General features: G+C 43.0%; 1 protein-coding gene across 2 annotated transcripts in view; it reads left to right on the top strand.

The window, feature by feature from the left end:
• The first annotated feature begins 602 nt into the window (after nucleotides 1–602).
• The window catches only part of Ttc12 (tetratricopeptide repeat domain 12), a 50,181-nt gene continuing 31,102 nt past the window's right edge, over nucleotides 603–19,681 (top strand). The window contains exons 1-6 of one of the 2 annotated variants that reach the window (XM_076925097.1): nucleotides 603–797; nucleotides 2,175–2,247; nucleotides 15,944–16,104; nucleotides 16,626–16,647; nucleotides 17,364–17,441; nucleotides 18,133–18,254. In XM_076925097.1, the coding sequence (XP_076781212.1) occupies nucleotides 2,190–2,247; nucleotides 15,944–16,104; nucleotides 16,626–16,647; nucleotides 17,364–17,441; nucleotides 18,133–18,254 (441 nt within the window). In that variant the 5' untranslated portion in view covers nucleotides 603–797; nucleotides 2,175–2,189. Of the gene's footprint in view, nucleotides 1,745–2,174; nucleotides 2,248–15,943; nucleotides 16,105–16,625; nucleotides 16,648–17,363; nucleotides 17,442–18,132; nucleotides 18,255–19,681 lie in introns of both variants that reach the window. The other variant, XM_076925098.1, reaches the window with a different exon arrangement.

The following is a 19,681-nucleotide window of genomic DNA, read 5'->3' as shown; positions in this document are numbered from 1 at the left end:
CTGGCTGTACTTCTCTGTCCCCTGATAAGTTCTATCCCTCAGCCAGTCAAACTGCTTTCTGTGAAAGTACCCACAGATTTGCTGAGTCGTCCCTGGGGTCTTCAGCTCAAACTTACGCTCCTCAAACTTTCAGCCACAAAGACCTAGTACAGCATGAGTTGAAACTTACTTAAAGCACAGACAAGTCGTGGAGTTTGATGGCACAGAGCTCTAATTCCAACACTCAGTAGGCGGAGGCAGGAGGATAGAGTCTGAGCCCAGGTTGGGCTACACAGTGATACCCTGCTTCAAGGTAGGGGTGTGGTGGAGAGTCTTTAAAGATGTGTGCATGCTTTTTGAAAGTAGTGCTCTTTTTATGTCGCTTACTTCTGTAGCTAGGATCCAGGCCCCTTACCTATAGCTTTGTGAAAAACTGTCGTTTTTACATTTCGTATGTGAGAAAAATTGAGAATCAAAGAGACAGTACTGCCTTGGAGGCCACACATTGGTCATTAAAACAAACCCGATTCACACCGAAGTACACTGGATAAAGCCTTTACTTTATGGGGCTAAAGATATGAAATCAAATGGGAGAACCCTCGCGGCTCCAGAGTGGAAGGGCGTTACCGGCGTTGCTTTAGTGACCAGTCAGCACCAACCAGCTTCTGGCTCTGGGTGGGACATCCCAGATTCAAACCCGAGAGCGAGTTCTAGGGGTCACAAGAGGCTCCGCCCTCCCAGGCCCCGCCTCTCCCCAGCGAAAGCCAGTCACAGCCTGTCCTTAGCTTCCATTTCCCGTCAGATCCTGGGCGCTAAAGGTCAGTCTAGCCGGGTGAGCCTGGGGATCTATCCTGGAACTGGTCCTGGTCCTAGTCCTGGCCTAGCCTTAGAGTTGACAGAGGCCACTGATTCAGGCCCCTGAGGATGATCGAACACTAGCTGCAGGCTGAGACCAACCCTGAAAGCACAGGGCCAGGACGCTGGTGAGCGGTTACCAGGCAACAGTACAGCTGTCCCCGCCCTCCAGTGGGGTGTGCGGACGGAAGGGCGGGGCTCGGGTGTGCGGTCCCCACCCCTCACTGCAGCTCTGCGCCCTGCCAGGGAGCCTTGGCACTGGATTCCTCCTGACACTTCTGGCTTGGGTGTACAGAAAGACTGGCTCTCTCTGTCCAAGAAGCGCCTGGTTCATGCTAGCCTTGCACAAGTCAATTCACTTTTCCCGGGATGTGAATCCCATTCCTAGGGAATGTTAGCTGTTTTGCCAAGACTGTTTTCTAGATAAAGAAGCCTGACAAATCACCCACCCACATTCCGGGTGCTACAGTCAGCCCAGTGGTGTCCTCTGGGTTCGCATGATGATTTCTGTAACATGGATGTAGAAACTGGGACTCACGGACTAATTGTGCATGGCAAAGTTTTAGTTCGAAGTTGTCTGTCTGCACTACCAAGCGTCTTAGCTGCAAGCCGGAACCACACAGCTGTATTTAAAATGTACAAACCTGGGAGTGCTCCCACATGAGCTGAGGCTCGCTGTGGGCCAAGAAGGCTGGAGAAATCTGTTTTATAAGCTTCAGGTGATCTGTAGGTTGTGTGGATAAACCTATGGGTACCACCGAGTTTATCACGTAGTCTTCACGTTCAAAAGGAAGTGTAATATGCTAACGTGCTTTGTAGAGTACTGGACAGCAGAACTGGTGTACTCTGGCACCTTCTCTTCATCCTCAGAAACAGGGCAGAGGCAAAGGTTTTAATCAAATGTGAACATGTACGTGATGGTGGTCTTCTCCCTACTTATCCTGTGCTTTACCTGGTCCAAGCTTCCGACTAGGCACACCTATTATGGCCAAAGTTGGGAGACTACACTCCTCCCCCAGCCCTGGCAATCAGTTGGCTCCTGTCCCGTCCTCAGGTCCCTAAATCACAGTGGTTGATGTTAACTTTGGAGGAATTATTGTGACACAGTTTCCCCCAGCAGAGGCCAGCTCTCTGGAAGTATTGCCACAAGTAATGACTGTCCCTTGGCCTTAAACAGCAGTCGGAAGAAAATGGCTCACCCTGCTGTTATTCATGACATTTACAAACACAAATCTGCCTTAATAATAATCACTTGACTCTTAGTCTTAGACAGATAATAAGCCCAACGGTTCTGTTTAGTGTTTTATTATTAATTTCATAATTTATACTGCCTCCCTTAGAGATTTGTGTCTGCAATGGCTGATGATCAAGAGAGAGACTTGCAGAGATTTCTGGAAAATGTGGATGAAATAAGTAAGTAGCAGTAAGTCACAGATTTCTGCCTTGGAGCAGTGAACTGGGTAAAGAGAAATGAAGTTAGCTACTGGCTTTTTGGACAGGTTTATGACTCTCAAGGAAAAAAAAAACATAATTGAAATTAAACAGAAAGGCTATTGAGAACTCAGTTACAGCCTTGGGGCAGTATTTTCTGGCTGTTAATTGGTATCTTAGAAGCTGTTATGGTCTGCCTGAAATTCAGGCTGACGGCTTTCCTCCAAACACCTTTCCTCATTGCCAGTGAGCCTATCTGTTCCCTTTGAGATGGCTTGAGAGCCTACTTAATCATCTGGGTCCCGCTTGTTATAGGCAGGGGGCAAGAGTCTGTGGCCTTCCCTTAAGATTTGTCAGTTATGTGAATGGCTTATGAGTTTCATCCTCTTTCTCAGTCCCCCCTGACCAAGAACACCCTTCCCAAGCTCAAATAGGCAGGACTTCAGAGAATGTCCTCTGAACCACACAGCAGATTGAAGAGACTCCAAACCAGTCCATCCCTGTTCCAGCTTTAGAAAGCTTGTTTGCAGCTAAAAAGAGTGCACGTGAACGAGTGTGAACGAGTATATATCCATTTGTGCCCACACCAGCCTTTCCTGAGCTGCTCTTCCTGTGAACCCACCTGCTTGCTGGTGTCTATACTGCCTCCCTGCCTTTCTTTCAGAACCTCGGGCTCTATGGCCAATTGCCAACGCTACTGTATACCCCAATGCTTCTATCTTAATGTGTCTAGAATTGAGTCATCACCTCTCACTTCCTCTCCTCTCCCCTTCCTAAATCAAACTCCCCTCTCTGCTGTCTCCTTCTGGTCTCAGTTGGTGGCACTGACACCCTCAAATCTCCAAGTCAGCGGGACTCCTCCCACCTTACCACCTTGTGTCCAATCAGCCTTCAGGTTTGGCTCCCCTCACCGCACCCCCTGTCCATCTTCTCTGAGGCACCCTCTGTTCTGGTTCCTCTCTGCAGACTCTTAACAACTTCTAATCGTTGTTTCTGCTGCCAGGCCTACGCTCCCCACAGAGTAATGTATCTAAAATGCAGATCTGGCCAGACACTTCTCTGCTTGTGTTCTTCTCAGTCACAATGAATCAGGAGATCTCATCTGGACTAAGTCCTCACATGACCTTCTCCGTGAGCCCCCTCATCTCTCCACATAAGGACATTTAATTAGGGCTAGCTTACAGGTTTAGAGGTTCTGTCCATTACCATGAAAGTGGGGAGCATGGCAGCGCCCACGCAGGCATAGTGCAGGAGGAGCTGAGAGTTCTACATCTTGTTCTGAAGGCAAACAGGAAAAGACTGACTTCCAGGCAGCTAGGATGAGGGTCTTAAAGCCCATGCCCAGTGACACACTTCCTCTAACAAGGCCACACCTACTCCAACAAAGCCACACCTCCTAATAGTGCCACTCCCTGGGCTAAGCATAGTACAGTGTGAAAACAGATATTAAAAAATTAACTTCAAGGGGATATATAGAAGGAAGAGAGAGTCGAAAAGTGCCAAGAATCTAACCCAGTTTAGGCAGTTGTATTACTCTGATGGAACTATCACAAAATACCAGAAGCTAGATGAATTAAATGGGGGAAATACATTTTATCACTGTTCTTGAAAGTGGACTACAAAAACAAAGAGTTGACAGGATTGATCATTCCTTAGACCTCTGTATTTAACTTGTAGAAGGCCACTTCTTTTTGGGTAATTATATGTATATGTCGTGTGTGTGTGTGTGTGTGTGTGTGTGTGTGTGTGTGTGTGTGTGTGTGTGTGTGTTTGTGGAGGATCAGCTTAGGGTGCTGTTGCTCAGGAGCTATCTACTTCAATTTTTCTCTCAGCCAGGGTTTCTCACCGGACCTGAGGCTCAGTGATTAGCTTAGGGTCCGTAACCAACAAGCCCCAGGGATTGCAGATGTACTGCCATATCTGGCTTTTTACAAGGGTTTTGGGGATCAAACTCAGATGCTCAAATTCATGTGTTGGCAAGTACTTTGCCAATAAAGTTTTCTCCCTAGCCTCTTCTGTATACATTTCTTTGTGAGATTTTTTTTTTCTTTTCCAGTATGTAGGGACCTTCATGTACCTAAATCCCCCTTTACCACTTAGGGAGAACAGAGAGGTGGTCAGAACCAAGTCTGAGCTTTCTAGGAAAGGCACTTCCCCTGCTTGGACATTGTCCCAGATTGAGACCCAGGGAACCGAGCAGCGGGGCCCATACAGGCACAGGTCCACTCACACACTGAAGAATCACCTTTTCTCAGTCAGAACCTTCTCCCGGCCATGGAAGTCCAAGTAGCTTCTGAGTCTGGCTCTGGTTAGGAAAATGGCTGGTACTGGGTGGTGGTGGCGGCACACACCTTTAATCCCAGCACTTGGGAGGCAGAGGCAGGCAGATTTCTGAGTTCCAGGCCAGCCTGGTCTACAGAGTGAGTTCCAGGACAGCCAGGGCTACACAGAGAAACCTTGTCAAAAAAAAAAAAAAGAAAGAAAGAAAGAAAGAAAGAAAGAAAGAAAGAAAGAAAGAAAATGGCTGTCTAAGGGGACAGTTTCGAAGTTGTTGACTATATTGTTGGTGTCTTTGACTAAGGTGCTAACTCCTAAAGATGCCCCTGATGCAGAGCATGGTTCAGTATGGCTCTTCATTAAGACCACTCTGTGTATATTCTTTTTTTACTGAATTATTTTACATCCCAACCACAGTTTCCCCTTCCTCCTCTCCTCCCAATCCTTCCCCTCCACCTCCCCTCTCCACTTCCCCCCAATCTATTCCTCCCCTGTTTCTCTTCAGAAAATCACAGGCCTCCCATGGATATCAACCAACAATGGCAAATCAAGTTGCAGTAAGACTAGGGACTTCCTCTTTTATTAAGGCTAGACAAGGCAACCCAGTATGGAGAAAGGGCCCCCAAAGCAGGCAATATTGTCAGAGATAGCTCCTGCTCCCACTTTTCAGAGTCCCACAAGAAGACCAAGCTATACAACAGTAGCATATGTGCGGAGGACTTAGGTCAGGCTCATGCAGGCTCCCTGATTATTGGTTCAATCTCTTTGAGCCCCCCATAGGCCCATAGGTTAGTTGATCCTGTGGGTTTTCTTGTGGTGTCTTTAACCTCTCTGGCTCCTACAATCCTTCCTCCCCCTCTTCTGCAGGATTCCCTGGACTCTGCCTAATGTTTGGCTGTGGGTTTCTCCATCTGTTTTCATCCGATGCTTGACGAAGCTTCTCTGATGACAGCTGAGCTAGACGATAATCTATGAGCATAGCAGAATAGTACTAGGAACAATTTCATTGACATTTTTCCACTCGTGTTTCGTTGTACCATGGGTCTCTGGGCTATGGAACTTCTAGGCAGTGACAGGGGCAGGCTCCCTTTCATGGCAAAAGTCTCAAGCTGAACCAGTCATTGGTTGGCCACTCCCAAAATTTCTGCTCCACCATTATCCCAGCACTTCTTGTAATCAGGACAAATTGTAAGTTGAAAGTTTTGTGGCTGGGTTGATGTCCTAATCCCTCCACTGGAAGCCTTACCTGGTTATAGGAGGTGGGTGGCTCAGGCTTCATATTCTTCATTGCTAGGAGGACTCTGTTTCTCCTTCTCAGTGACATTTACGATCCCCCACCTTGAGCCCTCCTTGTTACTTAGCATCTTTGGGTCTGCAGGTTGTAGCATGGTTATCCTTTACTTTGAATTTGAAAGACCATGTTTGTATTTCTGGGTCTGGATTACCTCACTAAGAATGATCTTTTCTAGTTTCATCCATTTCCTGGCAAATTTTATGGTGCCATTGTTTTTAACCGCTGAGTAGTACTCCATTGTGTAGATGTACCACATTTTCTTTATTCATTCTTCAGTTGAGGGACATCTAGGTTGTTTCCAACTAGGTTGTTTCTGACTATTACTAATAAAGCTACTACGGATACAGTTGGGCAAGTGTCCGTGTGGTAGAGTGGAACATCATTGGATGCAGAGGTATAGCTGGATTGTGAGGTAAACCAATTTCCAATTTTCTGGGAAACTGCCATACTGACTTCTGAAGTGGATGTACAAGTTTGCACTCCACCATCAATGGAGGAGTGTTCCCTTGCTCCACATCCTTGCCAGCGTGAGCTGTCACTTGTGTCTTTGATCTTAGCCATCCTCTTTGATCTTAGCCATTCTGATGGGTGTAAGATGGAATCTCAGAGTTGCATTAATTTGCATTTCCCTGATGGATAATGATGTTGAATATTTCTTTAAGTGCCTTATGGCCATTAGAGACTTGTCTGTTGAGAATTTTCTGTTTAGATCTGTGCCCCATTTTTAATAGGGTTACTTGGTTTGTTGACATTTAGTTTTTGAGCTTTTTATATATTTTGCTTATCCGCCTTCTGTCAGATGTGGAGTTAGTGAAGATCTTTTCCTTTTGTAGGCTTCTATGTATCCTTTTGACGGTGTCCTTTGCCTTATAGAAGCTTTCCCGTTTCATGAAGTCCCATTTATTAAATGTTGATCTTAGTACCTGCACAAATGGTGTTCTGTTCAGAAAGTTGTTTCCTATGCCATTGTGTTCAAGGTTGTTCCCCATTTTCTCTTCTGTCAGCTTCAGTGTATCTGATTTGTATTAAGGTCTTTGATGCACTTGAACTTGAGTTTTGGGCAGAATGATAGATATGGTTCTATGTGCATTCTTGTACATGTGGACATCCAGTTAGACCAGCACTATGTGTTGAAGCTGCTTTCTTTTCCATTGTGTATTTCTGGATTCTTTATCAAAAAATCATGTGTTAATAGGTGTGTGGATTTACTTCTGGATCTTTAATTCAATTCCATTAATCAATATGGCTGCTTTTATGGCAATACTACGTAGTATTTTATTACTATTGCTCTGAAGTATGGCTTGAGAGAAAGGATGATAATACCTCCTGAAGCTCTTTTATTTTACAAGATTGTTTTAGCTATCCTGATCTTTTTGCCTTTCCATATGAAGTTATGTAGTGTTCTTTCAAGGTCTGTAAAGAATTGTTTTGAGGGTTGGGGATTTAGCTCAGTGGTAGAGTGCTTGCCTAGCAAGCGCAAGGCCCTGGGTTCGGTCCTCAGCTCTGGGGGGAAAAAAGAGAATTGTATCAGAATTGTAATGGGAATTGCATTGAGTTTGTAGATAGCTTTTAATAAGATGGCTATTTTGACTATATTAATCCTATCAATCCATGAGCACGTGAGATCTTTCCATATTCTGTTATCTTCTTCAATTTCTTTCTTCAAAGACTAGAAGTTCTTATCATACAGGACTTTCATTTACTTGGTTAGAGTTACACCAAGATATTTTTTATATTATATGTGACTACTGTGAAGGATGTTTCCCTGATTTCTTTCTCAGCTTGTTTATTGTTTGTATATAGGGGGGCTATTCTTTTTTGTTGTTGTTTTTAGTTAAATTTGTATCCAGCCACTTTGTTGAAGGTGTTTATCAGCTGTAAGAGTTTCCTGGTAGAAATTCTGGGGGTCACTTATATATACTGTCATATCATCTGCAAATAGCAGTACTTTGACTTCTTCCTTTGCAAACTGTGTCCCCTTGATCACTGTTAGTTGTCTTACTGCTCTGGCTAGAACTTCAAGTACTATATTAAATAGATAGAGAGTGAGCAGCCTTGTCTTTTCCTGATTTTAGTAGAGTTGCTTTAAGTTTCTCTCCATTTAACTTGGTGCTGGCTGTCAGCTTGCTGCTGTACGTCGCTTTTTTATGTCCCTTGAATCCCTGATTTCTTCAATACTTTTATCATGAAGGAGTGTTGGATTTTGTCAAAGGCTTTTTTTTTGGCATCCAATAAGATAATCATGTAATTTTTTCTTTTATTTTGTTTATATGACGGATTGTACTGACAGATTTTTCATATACTGAACCATCCTGTACCTCTGGGATGAAGCCTACTTGATTATTGATAATGTTTTTGATGTGTTCTTGGATTAAAGTTGCATGTATTTTATTGAGTATTTTTCCATCAATGTTCATAAGGTAAATTGGTTGGAAGTGTTCTTTGTTGAGTCTTTGTGTGGTTTAGGTGTCAGAATGAGTGTGGCCTCAGAAATAAATTTGGTAATGTTCCTTCTGCTTCAATTTTGTGGAATAATTTGAAAAGTATTGCCATTAGCTCTTCATTGAAAGTCTGGTAGGATTCTGTGCTAAAACCATCTGGCCCTGAGATTCTTTTGGTATAGAGACTTTTAATGACTACTTCTATTTCCTTAAGGGTTATGGGTCTATTCAAATTGTTTATCTGGTCTCAACTTAACTTTGGTAAGTGGTATTTATCAAGAAAATCATCCATTTCTTTTAGATTTTCCAATTTTGTGGAGTACATGTTTTTGAAGAAAGACCTAATAATTCTTTGGATTTCCTCCATGTCTGTTGTTATGTCCCTCTTTTCATTTCTGATGTTGGTAATTTAGTGATTGTCTCTCTGCCTTTTTGTTACTTTGGATAAGGGTTTGTCTTATCTTGTTGATTTTTTTTTTCAAAGAACCAGCTCTTTGTTTCTTTGATCCTTTGCATTGTTTTCTTTGTTTCTATCTTATTGATTTCAGCCCTGAGTTTTATTGTTTGTGCTGTCTACTAATCTTGAGTGTGTTTGCTTCTTTTTGTTCCAGTGTTTTCAAGTACGTTAAGTCACTAGTGTGAGATCTCACTAATTTCTTAATGAAGATACTTAGTGTTATGAACTTTTCTCTTAGCACTGCTCTCATTGTGTCCCATACATTTTCATTGAATTCTAGGAAGTCTTTAATTTCTTTATTTCTTCCTTGACCAGTGGTCATTCAGTAGAGAGTTATTCCGTTTCCATGAATGTGTAGGCTTTCTGTTGTTTCTGTTGTTGAAGTCCAGCTTTAATCCACGTGGTCTGATAAGTTAAAGAGAATTATTCCAATTTTCTTATATCTGTTGAGACTTTCTTTGCAACCAAGTATATGGTCAGTTTTGGAGAAGGTTCTGTGAGATTCTGAGAAGAAGGTATGTTTTTTGTGATTAGATGAAATGTCCTCTAGATGTCTATTAGGTCCATTTGAGTCATAATGTTTGTTAGCTCCATTATTTCTATGTTTAGTTTCTGTCTGGATGTCCTGTCCATTGGTGAGGGTAGGATGTTAAAAATCTCCCCCTATTAATACATGGGGTTCAAGCTGTGATTTAAGCTTTAGTAATGTTTCTTTTACAAATGTTGGTGCCCTCTCATTTGAGGCATAGATGTTCAGAATTAAGATGTCATCTTGGTGGATTTTTTTCCTTTGATGACTATGAAGTATCCTTCCCCTGTATACTGTCCCTCCTTGACTAATTTTGGTTGAAAGTCTATTTTGTTAGATATTACAGTGGCCATACCAGCTTGCTTCTTGTGTCTGTTTGTTTGGAAAATCTTTTTCCAGACCTTCACGCTGAGGTAATGGCTATATTTGATGTTGAGATGTGTTTCTTGTATGCAGCAGAAATAGATCCTGTTTTACCATACATTCTGTTAGCTTGTGTCTTTTTATTGGGGAATTGAGTCCATTGACATTTAGAGATATTAATGACCAATGGTTGTTAATTTCTATTATTTCAATGTTGGTGGTGGTTTTGTGGTTTGGTGTGTGTCTGTGTCTGTGTGCCTGTGTGTGTGTGTGTGTGTGTGTGTGTGTGTGTGTGTGTGTGTGTGTGTTTGTCTCCCTTTTGGTTTTACTGTGGAATTATTTTCCTTTGTTTTCTGGGTGTAGTTAACCTCCTTGGGTTGGAGTTTTCTTTCTAGTATCTTCTGTAGAAATGTATTTGTTGGCAAATATTGTAAAATTTGGTTTTATCGTGGAATGTTTTGTTTTCTCCATCTATTGTGAATGAACATTTTGCTGGGTATAGTAGTCTGGGCTGGCATCTGTGGTCTTTTAGGGTCTGCAAGACATTTGTTGATGACCTCCTGGCTTTTAGAGTCTCTGATGAGAAGTTGAGTATAATTCTAATAGGCCTGTTTTTATATCTTACTTGGTCTTTTCCCTTGCAGCTTTTAATATGCTTTCTTTATTCTGTGCATTTAGTGTTTTAATTATGTGTCAGTGGGGGAGGGCATTTCTTTTCTGGCCCATTCTGTTTGGTGCTCTGTAAACTTCTTGTGTGTTTATAGGCATTTCTTTCTTTACTCTATGTATGTTCTTATAAAGACACTAGTCATAGTGAATTGGGGCCCTATTTGATATTACTTAATTATATCCAAACTCTTTTCATATTATTTACCTCTTGAAAGACCAAATATAGTCATATTGTGGTACAGAGCTTCAACCTAAATATGAGAATGTGTGTGCAGTCCAGCCTGTGGCAGATGTCAAAATTTCTCTCAAGAAGTGACATTTAAGTTAAATCTTAAGAGTCAGCAGGAGTCAACCATTGTGGTGACGTGGAGGCATGTTCTTGTTGGGAAGTGAGGAGATAAGAAATCAGTGAGCTAAGGGTCAAGTGAGGTGCTTTCTAGGAACAGAAGGATTGAGAAGGTCTGTAGGAGTGCAGAGCAGTCAGCAAAGAGAGAAGGGTCCCATCTGAGAGAGAAACCAGAGCAGCTGAGGAAGCTGCAGCAAGGAACTCAGGTTAACCAGGAGCAGTGGTGCAGAGGCACCTTGAGGGGAATCCTTAGACCAGGCACACTGATGTTGGAGGAAAGTCCTGTGCTGGGTGTGTAATGTGGCCTAGAGAAGAGAAAAAGGTGCTGAGGGGCCAGTCAAGAGGTTGTTCCCAGCACTGCAGAAGGTGGACGGCATCAGCTGGATGCAGTGGTGATGCAGTGGGCACAGAGACAGAACACTGATTACAAACACACTTAGAGGTTATTCTTGACCAGCTTTAGTGTTCTTGCCTGTGAGAGCTGAGAAAAAAAATGCTAACTCATGGAAAGGTCCTGAGAGTTGAATGACAAGCAGGAGGCCAGTGATTTATGAAGATGGGGGCATTTGAAGGAGAACAGACTTAGAAGAAAGATAGGCATGTCAAGTTTGATGAGTAAGACATCTGGAGAAAGACGGTCAGTGTTCAATAGCCTTTAGGCGTGAGCCTAGAGAGACACATTGATAAGATAGAGGTAGATCAAATTCTTAAAAAGCAAGTACTATGCAAAAGAAAATAGATGCCAAACATTAATATCAGACAAAATAGACTTTAAAAGAAAGGCCGTATTAAGCTTTAACTAACAAAATTATACATATTTATAATATATGTCATGTTTTGATTTAGTATACATTATGAACTAAGCCATTCAAATAAACGTTTCAAAGCATTTTTCTTGGTGAATAATTAGAAGGTCTGCCCTCCTAGCAATTATGAAGTGCACAGTACATGATTTTCACTGTAGTTCACCATTCATTCTGCACAACTGTACAGTACAACTGTAGTGTGTATTCCTCTTGTCTGGCTACAACCTGCCTCATCCTCCTTGTTCTCCAGCCCCAAAACCACCTCCAGTAACCACCATTCTACCCTGCTTTTATGAGTTTGGAGGGGGCACCATTTTCTTTGTCTCGTCTCAGAGTGATCCTCTACGTGTCTACAGGGAATAACACTGTAATGAACATGGAAGCACAGATAGCTCCACATAGATTGGTTTTATTTCCTTTATATTCATACCTAGAAATGAGATTTCTGCATTTGGGCCCCAGGAATACTTCATTTAAATATGAAAATAAATCTTGCAGAATATATTTAAGATCTTTGGAGAAAATTATAAAATTTAATTGAAAGAACTCCCGGTGGAAAAGAAACGGGACAAAATGAGCAATGGGATAAACAACATAGCCTTATATTATAATTCAAAGCAGGAAAAATAACATCCAGGAATCCATAGTGACATGAATGAGATTAGATAAGTATAAATAGGTAAATGAATAAAACAAATGCCCTATCCAGGTGAATTCTTTTAACTTGTGTTTCCTTCAGGGAGGTGAAATGTGCCTCTCCCATCTTAAATGAGAGCTACGTTAAGGCTTGCTTGCCAAAAATGTGGTACAGAAAGTGGATAACAGCTGACAAGCACAGCCTTACACAAATGGTCAAGGTTAACATGATGGATCACAGTGATAACATGCGCCGTGAACGGCTGTCCTTCAGTCCTACAGCCTAGCCACGAGAAATAAACCCAAACAGAATAACTCTTTGAGACAGCTGCTCAGTAGCCTTGCAAACTGTTAAAGTGGAGTCAAGAAGATGACTCAGTGGCTAAAGGTGCTTTTTGCCAAGTCTGACAGGCTGTCTGAGCCACAGAGTTTTAGCCTCAGCACCCAAATGGTGGAAGGAGACAACCAGCACCACCCCCACCCCAGTCATTTGATCTCCTTACTGTCCTCTCTGGCACCTGCACACACACCTACCATGCCCTGCCCCTGCAAACACAGCCATTAAATAAATTTTAAAGCCAACAAATAAAAACTGTGAACGTTATCAAAAACGAGGAAGGCTTGACAAACCGCCCCCTGCACCCCTGATAAACCCAAGCAGACACAACCACTGCAGCCCACTGCCCTTGACAAGCTCCAGAGCTGAGAAAGGATGTTCAGGAGAAGCTAACTGTGTTAGAATAAAGTATGGGGCTCAGTCAGTACAGATTTTATTAAAAGACATAAGAGAACCCCTGCATATAAGAAGATATATATTTTTTTTTCTAGATATCATTTGGCAAAGACAACAGTTCTCCTCAAATTATTTTTGCACAATTAGTTTAAATCAAAATCCCCAAAGTGGTTTGTGTTCAAATTCAACAAAATGGCTCAAAGTTTCATGTGGAAGAGCAAAGTGTCAATAATAACGAGAAAAAAAGCCTCACAGCGGGTTGGGGGCCATGGTGAGCGAATCATGTAGTGTTTGAGATTTTAAACAAACAAACCCTATAGTAATCTGTGTAAGGATGGGCACATGCTGGAAGGTACAAGCTGTGCAGTGGAAAGAGATGAAGAGTGTAGAACAGATTTCACATCTGTAATAGGGAAAACGAACACACCAGGGAAGCCAGTGTCTCTTGTCCTCAGCATGCTGTGCTACCACCCTGCACAACATTCAAATTACATGAGGATCTAATGAACTGAGGAGAAAACAAAACTGAAGATTGGTTTTGTGTTAGGAGCCACATGAGCGTGACAACATTCGCCATTACAAGATGGCGCGGGCATCCTGTCTTCCCACAAGTAAACAACTAACTACGCAGGTGCAAAAGGCAAAAAGCGCGCCAAAGTCACTGCCCATCCCAGGGCGTATTATGGGTAATGAGTGAACAGCCAATCAGAAGTGAGCACGCCAGTCTAGGGTACATATAGCAGTGCCTTTTTCGGGCTTGGGGTCTCTCCGCTTCTGCTGATACAAGAATAAAGCCTCGCTGTGGTAACCACCCGAACACTGCCTCACGTGTCTCTTTCACAGGTGAAGGGGACACGGAGGGGCTCAGAACAGTTTTGTGTATATCTGTGTGTCTGTGAGCGCATATGCAGGTGCCCAACAGGCTGGAAGTGGAGGCTCAAACAACCAACACTTCCATAAAACAAACGACACATAGCCAAGGAGATTTTTAAAATCCATGTGACCAGTCCAGAATTTATATAGAAAGGGGACAAATGACCCAGTAGAAAATGGGCCAAGGATAAGTAGGCATGTCATAGAAAATAAAAACCAAATGACCCACAAACTGAAAAGATATTCAGTTCCAATCGTGATCAGCAATTATGGTGTCAGTAATGGGAAAGACTATAGCTTCCTTTCTTTTCTTTTCCCTTCTTTTCTTTTCTTCCTTCCTTCCTTTCTTCTCTTTTCTTCTTACTTTGGACTTATCCTTCCATTTATTTCATAAAATTTTAGGCTAACATACAATGTATTGGGTTTCATCATAAGATCTTTTTAAAATTACACTTTTTTGCTTACCAGGGTGAGGAGGGAGATGAGGGTAACAAGGGTGAGAAGGGTGTGGATGGTGAGGAGGGTGAGGAGATTGTGGATGGTGAGTAGGGTGAGGAGGGTGTGGATGGTGAGGAGGGTGAAGAGGGTGAGGAGGGTGTGGATGGTGAGGAGGGTGAGGAGATTGTGGATGGTGAGTAGGGTGAGGAGGGTGTGGATGGTGAGGAGGGTGAGGATGGTGTGGATGGTGAGGAGGGTGAGGATGGTGAGGGGGGTGAGGGGGTTGTGGATGGTGAGGAGGGTGAGGAGGGTGTGGATGGTGTGGAGGGTGAGGAGGATAAGGAGGGTGCACACGCACAAGTGAAGGGCAGAGGACCACTTTCAGGAGTCCATCCCTTCCTTTCACTCTCTGGGTCTTGAGGATGGAATTCAGGTGGCCAGCCTTGCAGCAGGCACATTTACCTGCTTACCCATATGGCCAGTCTAGAAACTCTTTCTTATAAACTACTTATAGGACATGACTACTTATACTCGTATCCTGAAGAACATATAACATGCACATACAGATATTCAACTGGGCATTTATCTACTGTCTGAAACATAAAATAAGCCATATGAATTTCTGGCAATACTAAACTGAATTGCCATTGAGTCATGGTGTGTAAACTGTCTGTAACCCCAGGTGCCAAGCAGACCTCTTAAGCATATTGCAAAAACAAAACAAACAAACAAAAAAACAACAACAAAACCCGTAGGCTACACTATAGTGCACATTTTAAAAAGCATGTCGCCATCTCGTTCAGGTATCTAACAAAACTCGTCACAGATAATTTTCTTTACTATTTCTCCACCCCTTGAATCTGCATTGGTCACGTGACTTGCACAAGCAGAGGCTCAAATGTCATACAAGAGACACTGCATCCTTCTGTGGTAAGAACCAAAGATGGATGCAGATATGGGCAGCTGTGTGAGCTTGAAAACATGAGCTTGAAAGAACTTTCTTGCCTCCATCCCTTTCCTCTTTAAATGAGTAAGTAGAATCCTGGATTAGGAACGGTCAGGTTTAAATTGCCCCAAACTTGAAAATGTTTGAGAGAATAATAGATTGCCTATTCTAGGGTGACATATTAGGGGATCTGGGAGAGTGAGGGTACTGAGAGTCATGTCAAACTGGGACCAGTTCCCCCAGATATTTATCCATTTTTCTTCAGTGTTCAGTCTCCCTAGCCAAGGTTGCTAGATATGGATAATTATGTTGATCTGAAATTGGAGTGAGGTGAACAGATTTGTCTGGGTGGTGGGGTGAGAGGGCAGAGGAGAGTGATCCCACTAAGTGGCGGTCTATAAATGCCAATCTATGTAGACAACGCAGTGGAGAGAGGCAGGGAGACAGCTAAAGGCTGTTGTTTCCTGAATTTCAGAGCTGCTCGTGTTACTCTTGTCTCCCACACAAGATCACAAGCTTTCAAACAAACAAAAAAAAAAAGGAGTTTTTTATTCACCATTTTCCTTAATATTCAGTAAAGCATACAACTCCTGATAAACAGTGTATAAATTACGAGAGTTGACTAGTGACTTAAAAGCTCTGTTTCTGGAAGCCCAGTATTAAATTCTATTTATTTCTAGAAGAAAACAAATGCTATTCTCAATTGTTTCCCATTAATGCCAGTGATTCACTAGGCTTCCTAGCACCTTCTTCTCCCATCTATGGATCATCCTTATTAATTTTCAGCACCATCCTTTCCAACGGATGGAGTCTTTCCTTTCGAAGAACTTGTCTGATTGAGTCACGTGTGATTATTTTTTCCCCCTCTAGCCAATTTAATCCAAGAGATGAATTCTGATGATCCCTTCATACAGCAGAAAGCTGTCCTGGACACGGAAAAAAAACTCCAGCTGATGGAGAAAGAGCAAGAAGAGGATGGGTGCAGGACCACTCTGAATAAGACCATGATCAGTCCTCCAAAGGCTCCCGAGGTTCCCCTTTCCGCTATGGTGGTCTATAAATAGATGCCATTAGGGAGACCTGCTCTGAGGCAGGAATGTGATCTCAAACCACCCGATGAGGTTGGAACCGTGTAGCTATCCAGGCTTCCTGATCGGGTTTCCATGTAGAACTATAAGTTCTAAGGATGCTTTTTTTCTCTTCCTGTAGTGAAGACTCAGCCTGCTGAGCTGGAGTGTTGTATTTAGGTTATCCATCTCAACTCCCATGTTCTAGCAATTCATATGTAACAAGTCACAGGGTAGGGAGGAGGGGCCCCCTGACTTAGGTCATCTTGAGTCTATGGGAGCAGGCCCATAATTGTGCCCACCATAACATCTCCAGCTTTTAAGCCAGCCCCTTAAAATCTGGAACCGTCAGTATTGGTGGTTAAAGGAAATAACCCAACTCCCTGTTTGCAGTAGGTTTGCTTTCTTGGCTTTATGTACACATTTACCAGAAACTGACTTTTAAAATTCATTTCTTTGTTTTTATGATAACCCATATCTTGCAGAATGCAGGTGCAATGAGCCCAGGTAAGGACGGCATCTCTCTCTACCTCTCCAATGTGTTGTATTCATTTAGGGTCAGTACTTTTTTATTGAATGTAACTTCCAGACCCTTAAATTATGGCCTCTGGGCTTAAAAACAACCCACAAACAAAATCCTGCTGACAACTCAGGTCTGGTGCCAGTGGTCCGAGAGGCAGCAAGCAGAGGCTTTTCTATCTTACCTTTCGTTTTCTCCTGACCAATCTTTTGTAAACTGAGCTCAGTTATTCTTTATGATCCAATTTGCCCTTCACTGCTTAGGAGATGCAGTTATTTTCTGTGTTGCTCAGCTCTGAGGCTCACTATGCTAAATAGAAGGAAGTCTCTCTTCAAAGGAAAAACTCTTTTAAGAGACATAATTCAAATCTGAGGCATAGACACAGCCATCACACATAATAATACACCACACAGGCTGGCATTTAAAGTCACATTAAGAAGGTGACAGTTCAGCTACCTCAGAATTGTGTGTACACGTGCGTGCTTATGTGCCCATGTGTGCATGTACACACACACACACCACACACTCTCACACACACACTCACATGCACGCATGCACGCACGCATGCATGTCCTGCATATGTATGCATAAGAAGTACAGCTGAAACAACCCAAAGTAGCTTCCTCTGGAATTTGAACTAAAGAACTGATTAGATTATCTGGCTTGTTCTTTTTTTTAACGATGTAAATCGCTGTGCTGTCAGATGCCTTCTTGGCATCTGTGGAGAAGGACGCCAAGGAACGAGCCAAGAGAAGACGAGAAAACAGAGTCCTGGCAGATGGTAACTGTTGGTCCTTACTTTTCAATAGCTGGAATGACTCCAGCTGAAGGATTCTACAAGAGCCTGTGTGCAGATGTGTGAGGATACTCCCTGGGGAGTGGGTTCAGGATGGACTGGCAGCCAGAGGACCTGGCCAGGCAGAAACCATTGGAGGTCCATCCTCTGATCTTGCTGAACATGCAGTCAGCAGGACACAGCCTTAATCAGGCCCCCTGGGTAGACCTAGCCTGTCAGATTTCTAAATGGCTCTTGGGAAATAGGAAGGAAGAGAGGCTCCACTGGCTAGCCTAAGCTAAAGCTAGAGTCAGAAGGAAAAGTGAAATGGGAGTGGGGAGAGGAGACAAAGTAAATGAAAATCAATAAAGTGATGTTGTTTGTGTTGGCGCATGAATATGCAGAGTGCTTTCTGCATTTTTAAAAAAATGTGTGATGGTGTGTTAATGCAGATCTCCTCACTCCCCATTTGTTCAAAGACTATGGGGACACTTGCCTTGGTCAAGGGTAATATTATCACAGATGTAAGCCTCAGTTCAGAAAAATATCATTTTTCTGAGAGGCTGCATAGAAAACCTCAGCCTCAGTAGATTTCAAGGGGGGAAAAAGAAATTGGACCTCAAACTAGAAAACCCGCAATCTAGAAGGGCCTCCCGACACACGCCGAGGGCTGACTGTGTGCCTTTTATTCTCCCAGCCCTGAAGGAGAAGGGGAACGAGGCCTTTGTCAAGGGCGACTATGAAACAGCCATATTCTTCTACAGTGAGGGTTTAGGAAAGCTCAAGGACATGAAGGTGCTGTACACCAACCGAGCCCAGGTGAGTAACCCATGGCTTCCTCAGTGGCGACTCTGAGGATGGGTGCTGGGAACCCCATCAAGGCAAAGATGAGGGTAGACAGTATCATTGGTGGCAAATGTTTACCAACCAACCTTTGTGGTTCATGTTGCAAATGCCAGTTTCCGTGGCATAAACACTTCCTGGTATCAGCCTTACGGCCTATGAGAACTTGAAGTCTGTCAACTAATGTTTTTGGTGGGATTCTCAAAGGGCGTTATGCCAGTCCATGCTTGTTATGTCAAACCTGCTTTTTGATTCTGTGACTGGGGTTAAACTGGGTAGCCAGGAAACTGACAACACTTTCTCGGAAATTCAGGGTTTCTGAAGCCCTTTCCCCTCAGATTTATTTTGCTGTGAACCTCAGTTTCTCAAAACTGAGCCTTAACTGACTGCCCCTGCCCCCTGTTGTTTCTTACCTGCTGCTAATGAAGGCAGGAAGCTGGTAACTAGCACTCGAAACAAAAAAAATGTCACTAGTCACCTTATCTTTGAGATATAGTGAAGTTTGGCGTGGCAGATTCATGGATGTGATCCCATGACAGACAACACCTGTCAGCTGGACCTCTGCGTGACAGACTTGATGCCATATCACCTACCAGAGAGGGAGGCAGCCGCAGAGCCCCCGTCAGCTCCGATCTCCAAAAATCAAGAGTTATCTGTCTGGGCTTGGTGGAGGAGAAGCATTGAAAGCCAGGCATGGGGCATGGAGAGTCTGTGGGGTGACAGTGATATAATGGTTGATAAATCCGAGAGCAATACAAGCTCGTTACCCGAACAGTTTGCATATGTCTGACTAGAGGCCAGGTTTTCTTTACTACCTTCATTTGTGGCAAAAACTTGTTATAAGAGAGCAAGTCCATAGAAAAGATGGCCAGGAGTTCCTTTAGCAGTGCCCACCTTATTGCCCTAACAAGAATATAAATATGAAGTTATTAAGGACAAAACCTGCCGTATACTTTCCCTCAGCGCTCCGTCTGTCACAGCTGCCCAATGCCTCACTACTTATATAACACTGGAGCCGTAAGTCCGTTTAAAGAACTCAGAAGGATCTTTAAGTGTAAGCAATTAATACAATGGTTACTTTTCTTTCTTTTTTTTTTTGGCACTGAATTTTTATCTTGGAAATTGTCTACCTACTGATGCTCATTCAAGCTGGTTTCTCTGAAGTGATTAGAAAGCAGTGGAGTTGAATGGCTTTTAAAGTGTTATGTAATGCAGACTCATTTCTAGTGCAGGCTGTCTGTCCCCCACTTCCCCAATTCATCTAAATTAGTTAGTTGCATTTTTGCTGTATTCAGTTTTAAGCTACCCTTTGATTAGTCATAAGAATCTCATTAAAAGTGGCTGTGGATAAATATAAGGAAATGCAGTGAAAGACTCTCTCTCTCTCTCTCTCTCTCTCTCTC

The sequence above is a fragment of the Arvicanthis niloticus genome, chromosome 26, assembly GCF_011762505.2.
Source record: "Arvicanthis niloticus isolate mArvNil1 chromosome 26, mArvNil1.pat.X, whole genome shotgun sequence".
In the NCBI taxonomy this organism is placed as follows: Eukaryota; Metazoa; Chordata; class Mammalia; order Rodentia; family Muridae; genus Arvicanthis; species Arvicanthis niloticus.
Note: the sequence above shows the minus strand (reverse complement) of the source record. Positions and strands in the feature narration are given on the sequence as shown.